This window comes from Pseudophryne corroboree, chromosome 2 (genome assembly GCF_028390025.1).
Source record: "Pseudophryne corroboree isolate aPseCor3 chromosome 2, aPseCor3.hap2, whole genome shotgun sequence".
In the NCBI taxonomy this organism is placed as follows: domain Eukaryota; kingdom Metazoa; phylum Chordata; class Amphibia; order Anura; family Myobatrachidae; genus Pseudophryne; species Pseudophryne corroboree.
The window spans coordinates 600,981,357-600,996,021 of NC_086445.1; the positions used below are offsets into that span (position 1 = coordinate 600,981,357).

A 14,665-nucleotide genomic window follows, 5' to 3' on the forward strand; every position below is an offset into this window, starting at 1 on the left:
TGAGCAAGAAAAAAAGCAATTGTTTCTGCTCTGATGATATGACAGGCTCAAGATCAGGACAGCAATGTACAGACCTGATGTAGTCAGGGCCTCAATGGATGAGTCCATGGAACGGTGATGAATATTGAGAAGGTTATTTGTCTGTTAAGGTGCAGAGTCTTTGCAGATTGCGCATTGTCAAAAGTATAACACAGTAAACAGAATTAAAGGCTCAGGCTCTGAAAACTAGTTAAATCTTATAGGCGTCAAATCTAACTCTTTCTCTGCACATGTTATATCTGCCCCCCCTGCAGTGCACATGGTTTTGCCCAACTGCTAAAAAATTTCCTGCTGCGATCAACTTGGAATTACCCCCATGGTTTCCCCCAACTGCTAACAAAATTCCTGCTGCGATCAACTTGAAATTACCCCCAATAACCAGTATCAATGTTGCATCATATACATTAAAGGGAATGTTCTCTGTTAATTCCCCAGAAAACAAGTATACAAAAATTAAATACATGTAAAATTGCACATATACCAATCAACAGAAATTCACACATAAAAGATAATCACACCTAGCAAAGAGTCCCGTAGCATATAGCAATTGTCCTCCTTTTTGATGAATCTTTGGAGGTATACCCACAATGCCGCAAACCTTTTACTCTGCTCTGTTGTATATACAGGTGAATTTTTCTGAATAATTTCAACCAGGTATATTCATATATATACCATGTAGGGTAATTAATTCAGAAATAGATGTGGTTTCTCTGCAGAATTACTTATCTAAACTTGAAATCTGGGCGTCTAAATGGAGAATGAGGTTCAATATAGAAATATGCAAGGTTATGCATTTCGGGACTAAAAACAAACTTGCATCCTACATATTAAACGGGGAAAGTCTAGGGGTAACAGTTCTGGATAAGGATTTGGGGGTACTCATTGATAATAAACTTAATAACCGTATACAATGTCAAAGCGCAGTAAAAAAGACAAGTAAGGTGCTAGCGTGCATAAAACGGGGCATTGAGACAAGGGACGAGGATGTAATTCTGCCGCTGTACAAATCATTGGTACGTCCGCACCTGGAATACTGTGTTCAGTTTTGGGCACCACGGTATAAAAAGATATACCGAACTCGAAAGGGTTCAAAGGCGAGCTACTAAATTGTGCTAGAGGGACTGGTTTACGAGGAAAGGCTTACTAGGTTGAACATGTATACACTGGAAAAGAGGCGTCTAACAGGAGACATTATTAATGTCTTCAAATATGTAAAGGGTCACTACAAAGAATTATCAGAGGAATTATTTATTAAAAGAACTCTGTTTAGGACACGTGGGCACTCGATGAGGCTTAAGGAGAGAAAATTCCGCACGCAACGAAGGAAAGGGTTTTTCACTGTTAGGGCAATAAGTATTTGGAATTCCTTGCCAGGGAAGGTGGTAATGGTGGACACTGTAAATGCATTTAAAAGGAGATAGGATGAATTTCTGATTGAAAAGGATATCCAAGGTTTCAACATTTAAAATATTGAAGTTGTTAATCCGGGTGTAACATGATTTGTAGTTGTTAACTAGTCATAAAACATTCTACAGCAGGTACATTAAAATCTACTCAACTTAATACAGAATACAGGTTCAGCACGATGGGCATTTTGCCTCTTTTCAACCTCGAATACTATGTTACTATGTTACTGTGTTTTTGCTGTTACCTGGAGAGAGATTATTCTTGGTGTATGAGATGTCTTAATGAGAAGCCAGAAAAGGACCACTTCCCCCTTCTCATTCTTTATTGGAACAATATCTAGGAGACACCAGAATGATCCACCAAATTGTAAACAGGCATAGGATCCAGGCACAGAGCTCTCTGCATGGATCCTGTGCCTGTTTACAATCTGGTGTCTGGTGCATATTTATCAAACTATATTGCTTAAATATTCACCAAAAATAATTTTTTTTGTGGGATATCTTAAAAAATTACAGATCATCCTTGATGGAGGGACCCCAGCAAATAACTCCGGTCACTCCATTTCCATCAGCAGCTGCAGCCCCCATTCCGGAGCTTGGCTCCTGGAGGTAACACCATGGGCTACTATTATGCTAAATTACCGGGAAAGGGTTCCCCCCGGTGCCTCCCTGGCAATGGACTCTGAATATGTGTGGTCAGCATAACGCACATGCACAGAACGGCCTGATTCCAAAAGTTTAAGTGCAATGATTGCTTTTGTGATCATTTCAGTTTTTTACACATTGCAGAGCCGGGCTCTTTTCGGAACCCTTATCCCTACATGTGATTATTAGTACATTATGGGGCATGTGAATTTCATATTGCTTCGTATAGCGTTGATAAGAAATTCTAATAATCTAGTCCGAAACCTGATGTTTAGTAAATATGCCCCTTCAAGCAGGATGTACTAACTTTGGGCCTAGTTCAGACCTGATTGCTGCTGTGCGTTTTCACACAGTGGGCGATCAGGTCTGAACTGCGCATGCGCAGCAGTGTGCCAGTGCATGCCAGAGATGCAGTCGGCATCTCTGCCCAGCTATCGCCTCTGCCTGATTGACAGGCAGTGGCGTTCACTGGGCGGGACAGCGGCATTGGGACGCCGTTTTAGGGGCGTGGTCCGGGCAACGCAGGCGTGCCCGGACTGTACGGGGGGCAGGCCGCAGCGGCTGCGTGATGCAGCCGTTGCGACCCAGAGAGTGACGGGTAGCTCCCTGCCAGCGCGCAGGAGCTGTGCTGGTAGGGAGCTACTCTTCAGGTACAAAAGCATTGCCACCGTGCCCTTAAGAATTTAGCCGTGGGTACGCCATACCCACTACCGACGGGCCGACGCTCCCTCTCTCCCCCCGCTGCTGCTCACCGCTGCTGCTGCTTGAGGGGAGGACAGCGCAGCTCCTGATTCGCTGCCGGACCACGAGCTTTGATTGGCTCACGGATCGGCGCTGAATTAAAGGTAGACACCTGCACCGCCGCCGTAGACTGAGAGGCAGGAGAGGCGCAGGCTGCGCTCTCCTCCCCTCACACACAGGATCAAGACAGCAGCAGCGGTGAGCAGTAGGGGAAGGGGAGCATGTGTACCTGGCACTGGGGGCATATCTGGCACTGGGGAGACATGTGTATCTGGCACTGGGGGCATATCTGCACTGTGGGGGCATTTCTGTATCTGGCACTGGGGGCATATCTTGCACTGGGGTGACATGTGTATCTGGCACTGGGGGCATATCTGCACTGCGGGACATGTGTATCTGGCACTGAGGGAATATCTGGTACTGGGAGCATATCTGGCACTGTGGGGGCATTTCGGTATCTGGCACTGGGGGCATTTCTGGCACTGGGGCATATCTGGCACTGGGAGCATATCTGGCACTGGGGGGACATGTGTATCTGGCACTGGGGGCATTTCTGGCACTGCAGGGACATGTGTATCTGGCACTGGGGGCATATCTGCCACTGGGAGCATATCTGGAACTGTGGGGGCATTTCTGTATCTGGCACTGGCGGCATTTCTGGCACTGGGGGGACATGTGTACATGTGTATCTGGCACTGGGGGACAATGTATATCTGACACAGAGGGGGCATTTGTGTATCTGGCACTGTGAGGCAATGTATGTCTGGCACTCTGGGGGCATTTGTGTATCTGGCACAGTGAGGAAATGTGTAACTGGCACTGTGGGGCAATGTATATCTGGCATTGTGGGGCAATGTATATCTGGCACTGTGGGGCAACGTGTATCTGGCACTAATGGGGTCATATGTGTATCTGCCCCTCCCCCCATATGTGTATGCCCCCATTTTTATTGGCCACTCCCCATGGGGCAATTTTTGGCCACACACATTTTCGGGGGCGAGCGCACCTTTGGCGCGCGCACACAGTACCTATAAGACATTTTTTCTACTTGCACCACTGAATGGCACAGAGTACAGAGCTGTGAGTAGGCAGAACTTTACTCTCTATAAGGGAGAGCTATGTAAGTAATGGATCCATCCAGTGAGTTCTCGCAAGCTACCACACCAACTAGGTGAAAGCCTTTTTACTCCCTATTGGTGTGAGCTGCACATTGCAATAAGAGATGACCCAGGAATAAATAATATATAAATAATAATCAAATCCAAACATGTTTTTTTAACCCATGTGGCAGAGAACCAGTATGAATTTATTGTAAATTGAGTTTTATGGTTGAGACATTGGGCTAGATGCATCATCACTTGAAAAGTGATAAAATGGAGAGTGAAAAAGTACCAGCCAATCAGGTCCTAACTAACATGTCACAGGCTGTGTTTGAAAAATGTCAGTAAGGAGCTGATTGGCTGGTACTTTTCCACTCTTCATTTTATCACTTTCCAAGTGATGATGCATCTGGCCCATAGAGTCAGATAGATTATATGGGATGTATAGCAATGATAAACATTTTAAATCTGCTCTTTATTCATTGTATTTAAATATAATAAATTAATAAAAGGTATACTTCTTACTTTTGCTGCAGGAAGCTACGGTCATCTCTTTCAGATCCTCGTGCACTGAAACAATTTTCTGGGGATTGGTTCAATGATGTGAGGACAACACGTCCTTGGGGTCAAGTAGGTGGGGTTGATATTGTGAGGGCCTCAATCAGGAGGAAGAAGAAGACCAGAGGTAGGTCACAGTTCCTCATACCTATTATAACTTTCTTTCACTGGGGCCAATTCAGAGTTGCATGCAAGATGGCCACAAAAGAATCCGCATTATGGGCCTGATTCACAGAAGTACGCAATGCTGATGTTCCACACAACGTAACGATTATCGGCAAACTACACATATGCTTGCGTTTGCACTATGCATGCATCAAGGTGCTGCTGCAGACAGAGTCGAATCTAGAGAGGAGGGGACCCGTGTGCAGTCTCTGTGTGTGGGTCCCCTCCTCTTCCGTTGCCGGCAGCGCCGCTGTTAGCGCTCTGAGCACTGAGACTCTGGCACAGTGCCAGAGTCTACAGTGCATGCGCAGGACTCCGAAAAATGTCCACCACTAGTCCCTAGTACTCAGTGCGCTAGCAGCGGTAGTGCCGGCTACGGGAGAGGAGGGGGCCCACGCACGGTCACCGATGGATGCTGGAAATGTAAGTATAGAAGAAATGGGTGCATTATAGATACGCCACTGGCTGCAGACCTGCAAGCAATGAGGACTCTTTGCAAAGTGATTGACAGGAAGTGACCATTTGGGGGTGTTAATGTGGTGTTAGCGCAGAGTGGTTGTTTAAACGTAGTCGTGTTACGGCGGTTTTTGGGGGGTGTATATGACATTAGCTGCAAGCCCTTATGTACAAAAACTTGGCGTTTGCGTGATTACTGCCAGGTCCAGTCTACGTAGCCATAGATCTATCCTTCAGCCCGATAGTCTTTATTCTTGTGCATAGGCTGCATATGTGTACGCAATAACGAATGAGTTGCAGTAGCATCTGGTGGGTGTATTTTTTCACTTCTCGGCGGCATCGTCACTTGCTGATATCTGCAGTTGTGTTGTGAAGAAAATCGCACTTGCAGCTGCATTAGCGTACTTCTCTGAGTAAGGCCCTATGTGCAAATAACTAAATGCATATACAGTATTTACCTATATGCAGAGTAGAGTTCTACACATCCATGTGACTGCACCATCCCCATCCATACGCTTCTTCAAATCATCATTATCATTATCAGTGTACCAACCCTTTACATTGCACAAGAGTTTTGGTCTGAAATCAAACCTACAATTAATTTCCAAATGCCATCCTTTTTATGCCTATTCAGCCACAAGCAGAGCTGCGACTGACATGTGTACGGATTTATTATCAAGCATATGCAGTGAAAAAACACGCAAGATCTGGTCACAAAACAACCTTTGGTCAACTTTGAATTAGCTCCACTGTGTTTAAGAAATAATCACAAGATAGATGAAGAAAGAGATTACAGCATTGTACAAACTTGCTTTTAAAGGTGAATGGGACCAAAACTGGGGTCTGGAAGAACTAAACGGGGATTATGACAGTGAGGATCCTGATGAGGACGAGTCTGTACTAAGGTAAAGCATGAAGGGACAGGAGTGTACAGTCAGATGTAACAACAGGAAGAGGAAAAGAACACTGGACCTGATTCAGAGATGACCACAAATACTGTCACAGCTGCGATTTAGTATGCAGCAGTCTTGTGAAAGTATGCAAATGTCACAGCTGCTGGGATTAGTATTGGGATGCCCACTGGTGGTGTCTGACATCCGCTAATTGTGTATGAAGACGCAGACATCAGGCACACATTGGTCGATAATCCACCTTCTGAGTAAACCCTCTGACCGCACAGCATGACCATCGGAAGTAAGATGCCAGAAGCATTGTAACTTCATACGGGATTGCATATGCAAGCTGTGACATGCACCTGGAATGGTCATGACACGCCGCCGTTTGAATCGCCACATCCCCATTACCTCTCCACAAACACTTTCTGCCTATCACTCACTTTGCAACCACCGCAGCAAGACCATTGTAGCGCATGCAGAGTGTGACTTATGCACATGCTGTGTGACTTATACACATGCAGTGGGAATAACACACATGCACAGTGTGACTTATACATATGCGCAGTGTGACTCATACATGCACAGTGTGACTTGCACGCATGCGCAGTTTGACTTACACGCATGCGCAGTGTGACTCATACCCATGTGCAGTGTGACTTATACACATGCACAGTGTGACATTTACACATGTGCAGTATGACTTATACATGTACAGTGTGGCAGTGTGACTTACACGCATGTTAAGTGTGACTTGCATGCACGCACAGTGTGACTTACATGCATGCGCAGTGTGACTCACATCCATGTGCAGTGTGACTTATACACATGTACAGTGTGACTTTTACACAAGCGCAGTGAGAGTTATACATATGCACAGTGTGACTTAACACATGTGCAATGCGACTTATACACATGCAGTGTGACTTACATACATGGACAGTGTGACTTTTACATTTGCGCAGTATGACTCATACATGCACAGTGCGGCAGTGTGACTTACATGCATGTGCAGTGTGGCTCATACCAATGTAAAGTGTGACTTTTACACATGTGCAGTATGACTTATACATGCACAGTGTAGCAGTGGGACATACACGCATGTTCAGTGTGACTTACACGCACGCACATGCACAGTGTTACTTAACACATGCACAGTGTGACTTATACACATGCAGTGTGACTTACATACATGGACAGTGCGGCAGTGTGAATTACATGCACGTGCAGTGTGACTTGCACACATGTGCAGTGTGTCTTACACACATGTGCACTGTGTCTAACACCCATGTGCAGTGTGACTTATACACAGGCCCATTGTGGCAGTGTGACTTGCACGCATGCGCAGTGTGACTTGCACGCATGCTCAGTGTGACTCATACCCATATGCAGTGTGACTTATACACATGCGCAGTGTGACTTATACATGTGCGCAGTGTGACATACACATACACAGTGTGACTTTTACACATGCGCAGTGTGACTTATACATGCACAGTGTGCCAGTGTGACTTACGCGCATGTTCAGTGTGACTTGCATGCAGATTTACACCCACGCACAGTGTAACTTATACACATGCGCAGTGTGACTTATACACATGCGCAGTGTAACTTATACATGCAGAGTGGCAGTGTGACTTATACACATGCGCAGTGTGACTTATACATGCAGTGTGGCAGTGTGACTTACACGCATTGCAGTGTGACTTACACGCATGTGCAGTGTGACTCACACCCATGCGCAGTGTGACTTATATGTATGCACAATGTGGCAGTGCGACTTAAAGGCATGTGTAGTGTGATTTTCACGCTTGCGCAGTGTGACTTGCACGCATGCATAGTGTGACTCACACCCATACGCAGTGTGACATACACAAGCACAGTGTAACTTATACGTGCACAGTGTGGCAGTGTGACTTACACGCATGTGCAGTGTGACTTACACGCATGCGCAGTGTGACTCACACCCATGCGCAGTGTGACTCATTCTTATGCGGAGTGTGATTTATACACATGCATAGTGTGACTTATACATGCAGTGTGACTCACACCCATGTGAAGTGTGACTTATGCACATGCACAATGGCAAAAACTCTCTCCACAGCATACAGCATTGACAATGTGTCATCTCTGAATCAGAATATGTGCTTATGGCACATTCTCAGGTTATTTAACTATGCATACAGTCATTTCTTAATAATACAATCTTGCTTTGTATTCTTAAAGAATTAAGAATTCACAAATATTTACATTTAGAAATTAAATAGTTAGAAATGTGCCAATAATATTTAAAATATATGTGCAAAGCAATACAATTTATTATTTATTTATTAACAGTTTCTTATATAGTGCAGCAAATTCCGTTGCGCTTTACAATTGCAACAACAGTAATACAGTGGTGCCTGAAAGTTTGTGAACCCTTCAGAATGTGCTATATTTCTGCAAAAATTTGGCCTAAAACTACCTCAGATTTTCACATCAGTCATAAAAGTAGATGAAGAGAACCAAATCAAACAAATGAGATGAAAAAATTCGACCTACTCATTTTCTATTGAGGATATTGAACTAATATCACATATCTGTGAGTGGCAAAGGTATGTGAACCTTTGCTTTCAGAGGGGTTGGGATGGGGATGTGGATGTCAGCAGTCAGAATACCGACGGCAGCATCCCCCATGGTGAGAATCCCGACAGGGGAAGGTAAGTATATATACCTTCCCCCAATGCCCCCCTAACCCTAACTCTCCCTTCCCGCAGCCTAACCCTAACCCTCCCTGGGGGTGCCTAAACCTAAACCCCGTCCCGCAACCTAAACCTAACCCCCCCCCCCTTCCCACAGCCTAATCCCCCCCCCCCCCCGCAGCCTAAACCTAACCTCCCTCCCCCCCAACGGCTTACCTATCCGGCGGTCACTCGTTCGGGATCCCGGCTGTCGGGATGCAGTGCCGGCATTCGGTGCTGTGTCAGGATTCTGGCATTGGTATTTAGATGGTGAGGATCTTGACCATTGGGATCTTGACTGGATCCCCTTTCAGTATCTGGTATGACACCCTTGTACAGCAATAACTGTATGTAAACATTTCCGGTAATTGTTGATTAGTCCTGAACATCGGCTTGGAGGAATTTTACCCCATTTCTCCATACAAAACAGCTACAGCTCTGTTTTATTGATGAGTTTCCTCCCATCAGCTGCTCGCTTCAGGTTCTTCCTCAACATTTCGATAGGTTTAAGGTCGGGACTTTGACTTGGCCATTCCAAAACTTTACATTTATTCTTCTTTAACCATTCTTTGGTCGTATGACGTGTGTGCTTTGGGTCGTTGGCTTGCTGAATGGCCCACATTCTCTTGAGATGCAGCTCATGGACAGGTGTCCTGACATTTATTCTTCTTTAACCATTCTTTGGTCGTATGACGTGTGTGCTTTGGGTCGTTGGCTTGCTGCATGACCCACATTCTCTTGAGATGCAGCTCATGGACAGATGTCCTGACATTTTCCTTTAGAATATTCTGGTATAATTCAGAATTCATTTTTCCATCAATGATGGTAAGCTGTCCTGGGCCAGATGCAGCAAAACAGGCCCAAACTATGATACCACCGCCTCCGCCACCACCACCACCACCACCACCACCGCCACCGCCACCGTGTTTCACAGATGGTATGAGGTTTTTATGCTGGAATGCAGTGTTCTCCTTTCTCCAAACATAACACTTCAGATTTAAACTAAAAGCTCTATTTTGGACTCATCTGTCCACAAAACATTGTCCCAATATCCTTCTGGCTTCTCCAGGTGATCTTTAGCAAACTGCACATGGTCAGCAATGTTCTTTTTGGAGAGTAGCGGCTTTCTCCTTGCAATCTTGCCATGCACACCATTGCTGTTCAGTGTCCTCATGATGGTGGACTCATGAACATTAACATTAGCTAATGTGAGAAAGGCCTTTAGTTGGTTAGAGGTTACCTTGGGTTCCTTTGTGACCTTACAGACTATTAGACTCCTTGCTCTTGGCGTGATCTTTGTTGGTCGACCACTCCTGAGGAGGGTTATAATGGTCTGGAATAATCTCCATTTGAACATAATCTGTCTGACTGTTGATTGGTGGAGACCAAACTCTATAGAGATGGCTTTTCAAGCCTGATGGGCATCAACAACTCTTCTTTGAGGTCTTCAGAAACTTCCTTTGTTCATGGCATGATACACTTCCACAAACGTGTTGTGATCATCAGACTTTGATAAATCCCTGTCCACTCAAACCTGTTTGTCATCCTATAGATTGAAAATACCTGACTCTATTTCCACCTTCAAAATATCTGCTAAGCCTAAAGGTTCACATACTTTTGTGACTCACAGATATGTGATATTGGATAATTTTCATCAATAAAAAAAGTTGGACATCTAATTTTTTTGTCTCATTTGTTTGATTTGGTTCTCTTTATCTACTTTTAGGACTTGTGTAAAATAATCTGAAGTAGTTTTAAGTCAAATTTCAGCAGAAATATTGAAAATGCTGAAGGGTTCACAAACTTTCAAGCACCACTGTACAACTAAACTGGGTAATAACACAGTCATAGAGGTAGGAAGGCCCTGCTTGCAAGTTTAAAATCTATAGGGAAATAGGCATGGATACACAAGGATAGGTTTTATCTATTGCATAATGGTCCACCAGATTGCAAAGGTTCTTGGTGATCTGCATGATATGGCCACACAGCAATATTGACCACGGGTCAGGAGAATGGGAAAGTGATAAGAGAGAAAATATATGAGGGTATGTGTGGACTGGACATCAGGGATGCAGTAGGCTTTAACCTACTAAAACCCCTTTCACACTGAGCATAAAATCTGGGCTATTACAGAGGAGAAACAGGTCCTGGTACAGTGTGAAAGAGACTACCCAGGTCCATATTGCTGGTCACTACCAGGGTTATTCCTGGGTCCAACCCAGGTAGCCTCCACTGTGAAAGGCATGACCTGGGTCATGATGACCTGTGTCACGCCTAAAAGCAGCTGATTGGTGGGATCAGTAACCCTTGGAGATGGCATCATCTCCAAGTGTCCATTGTTAGAAGGAAGACCCGTGTCACTGGAAGTTCTGGGTCCAGTGTGAGCGGCGATGACCCAGGAATAACCTGGAACAATTTGCCAGTGTGAAAGGGTCTAAATAATCTAAAATCCAGCTCCAACCCCATGTTCAGTGTCCCAGGTTGGAGCCAGGTTTTAGGTGTGAAAGTTGTATAACTCAATATTTAAAAATGTCCTCGGAATAATGAATGCATTACCTTTTTCTTGGTTATAAACTCACTTTATGCATTTCAAATATTCTAAACATAGTATCTGTTCTCCTGTCTCCTTATGGAATTTGTCACAGGTTATCCAGCAACCCTTCCCCACAACAGTCCCATGATGACATACAGGTATGTGTATACACAGAATGTAAACTGATTTTGGACACATCACATACAGTATACAGTGTTATATTGTTATGAGATCCTCCCACTGCTGCCTTTCTTGTCCATGGGGTTCAGGCCATGTAAAACAATGAGAAAACTCTGTCAGTGCATCAATGAGTAAAAACTGCAGCATACAGTAGTTGAAAATCTTTGAAGATGCCACTTCATCTCATACCGCAATAAGCACGGGACGCAATCCAATAATCACTTTAAGTCAATCACATAAGCTAAATGTGGGGATACAGAAACAAATAGAAACTTGAATACTGCGGCAAAATTGGACATTTACTTGCATCCAGCAATATAAGACATGTATGTAATGTCTACATGTATGATGTTAATGTATTCTGTGAAACAAACAACCTGGATGCCAGCCTGTTCTCTAGGTGAACTCATAGCTACACTGATATGAGAGTAGAGGACACTTGATGTATAATCGGGAGTCAGAGGTTAGTTTATGGCCCTTATCTAAGAAGCTATAAACTGTAGTTAGAAGAGACATTACAGAAAAGCAAGGCCAGGTTAAGAAAGCTGACCTCTTGAAACTTAAGAAGACATCTGTTTAAAAAGTAAAACCACAGGAAATCTGGTTTCTCACTGCCAGGTACACAGCATTGAGAGAGTTAAGGAAAAGGTGGGGGCCGCAGCTGTGAGGGGATTATATCTGCCCCTCTCACCCCCACTGTGTTGTTAATTTCTGAGGGAAACAGCCAGGAGCTGGGAATGCACCATATATCTTACATTATGAAATCCCTCCACACAGAAGGCCTACCTGCTGTTAAGTTAGGTTTCTGAAATTATCCTCCATTTTGTTTTATTTGAAATTGTATCCTTATCGGTGTGTACTTTTAAATATTTCTTATAATCTTTGTAACTCTTTTTTTGTAACTAAAAGCTTTGAAGATATTCTTGAAATTAAACACCTAATTTTTAGTTTCGGTTTTATATTCTTATGCCCAAGGCCTCATGGTCCATGCTACTATTTTGTGATGTATTAATAATTGTGTGTGTAGGCCGAAGCAAAGACGGACTTGCGTTTGGTCGCTAAAATCTTCTTGCTGGTGGCAGTGTCATGTTTAAAGTAATCCAGCAGTCACAGATGGCGATTCTCGGATTGGCGTATCTGGAGAATCGGCTGGTGGTTGTGACAAATACAAATGGCAGAATTCAGATGTAATTCACATTGGCAGCCAGCAGATGTGGCCCAATGGAGCTATTCAATTGTAGCTCCATTCATGCGCGATTAGCTGCCGGCGCTGACATTTCAGCTCGCACCCCCTGACTTAGCAGGACTGGTATGTAACACATGGCAACATGCTCAACTCTTCATGGCTTTGTAAGTGCCCCATAGTACTTTGCCGCTATAGCTAGCTATGGAGGTGGAATCATTGCATTGGCAGAACATGTGCTGATAGGTGTCAGCAGTGTGTGAAAAAGGTCAGTCCATGTTGAATCGCTTAATCAGGGATTGGTTTATAAACCAAGCAGGATGTGAGACAACACAGGATTTATGCAACACAATGCTGGAACATGCAATGGGAGACAGTTCCAGTCAGGTGTGGGTTAATGCAGTGTTTGTATTACACACTTGCTGGGTACATGCAATGGTGGCAGTGGGAGGTGGCACAGAGGTGTATAGTGGCACCGGTATGTCTGGGGCACAGTTTCCCTAAAAGATGCACAGATGCACCTCCTATCTGCCCATAGTTATCACACTTCATGTGTCTCTTTCATTCTTGTATATCTATAATGGGTGCAGTGTGTGCAGTGCCCACGGGGCCCTGGGTCCAGGGAGGCCCATATAGCACACACTGCTCACGTAGTTAATTACTTACCTTTCCGGAGTTCTCTGTGAGAACTGCAGCCATGGCAAAGATCACCGGGGAAATAGCTGCTGCGCATGAGCCGGAACATGGTGGGTGCCTTGTTTCCAAAAACCTGCGCACAATGCCATAGTCTACTGCACCATAGAGAGGAGCGGGCCCACACAGAGTCTGCACAAGGGCCCCCTCCTCTGTTAAGAAAACAAATGTTGTACATATAGTTTTAACTATATCTTTAAAAAAAAATTCCTTTATACCTGCACTGTGTTTTGTTATTTAGAACAATAATGTGTTTGTTCTTTTTATGTCCACTTGCTTCTCAAACAAACTAATTGTTAACCCATCGATGAAGTTTACATCGAGTTGTAAACAGACTAAACACCTAGAGCTGGGACGCTAGAACTGTTATGAACAGTTGTCATCCACTCGATCATTAAAATGCTGAGTGTATATTAGATGCATATTTCTTTTCCATTTTCCGCCCACTTATCAAACAATTGCCAAGGACACTGGTCTGGAGAGAGATTTGCCTGGACCCAGATTAGAACTCATACAAAAATAAATAAATATAATTTTAGTTTGAGCATTAAATTGAGCCGATAACTCAAGAGATCTAGATTAATGCTGGTCATACATGCTATGATTATCTGCATGACTAGATAATTGCCTGGATCGCCCAGATAATTGTAGCGCTTATGCAGACGGCCAATCCGAAAATATTGATCATCCAGCATGTCCGTCCGACGCAATATTTTCTTATCTGAAACGTTTCCTCCTGGGGGGAGGGTGCGATATCAGGTGACATACACTGTGAGAGATCTTACAGTGTATGCCTGTGATATAGGCACTGTCCGAAGCTGTCGGTCTGACAGGCATTTTGTCTGTATGTGTATGCCCAGCATAAGAGACACAAAGGAGTTAAAATATCTACATAAGCATTTCAGGATGTCGAAGTCGAAAAATATTGCAGTACACACATCACGTACAAACTACACACAGATGGCCTCCGTGCGCGTACTTTCTCTGCCGTGTGTGCGCATATTCGCAATTTGCGTATGGTCACTCCCGCAGTCCTGCGTATTAGCACATGGTATGAGTAATTACGGTAGTGTTTGTAATCGCATGGAAAAGCCATAAAAACACATTACATATTTAATCCAAATAGTGCACAATGTACACATAGTCTCCCTGCACCACACCAGGGAGTTGCACATGTTTAAATGATATAAGAACAAAGGGATTCACCTTTACAGGACAGGAGGGGACAGAACTAGGTTATAAGGAGGTGTTTGGTATCCAGCTGTAGGGTATTTTAAGAGCAATATTCCGATGTTAGTTTGCAGAAGATCGCACGCTCCTGCGCATAGTTATGCGCAGGAGCAGAATATAAAT

General features: G+C 44.2%; 1 protein-coding gene across 1 annotated transcript in view; it reads left to right on the plus strand.

Annotated features, from left to right (window-relative positions):
- The window catches only part of SYTL1 (synaptotagmin like 1), a 178,993-nt gene that overhangs the window by 83,920 nt on the left and 80,408 nt on the right, over positions 1–14,665 (plus strand). Inside the window, exons 3-5 of the mRNA XM_063954701.1 lie at positions 4,468–4,616; positions 5,931–6,015; positions 11,369–11,414. Of these exons, the coding sequence (XP_063810771.1) occupies positions 4,468–4,616; positions 5,931–6,015; positions 11,369–11,414 (280 nt within the window). The remainder of the gene's footprint in view (positions 1–4,467; positions 4,617–5,930; positions 6,016–11,368; positions 11,415–14,665) is intronic.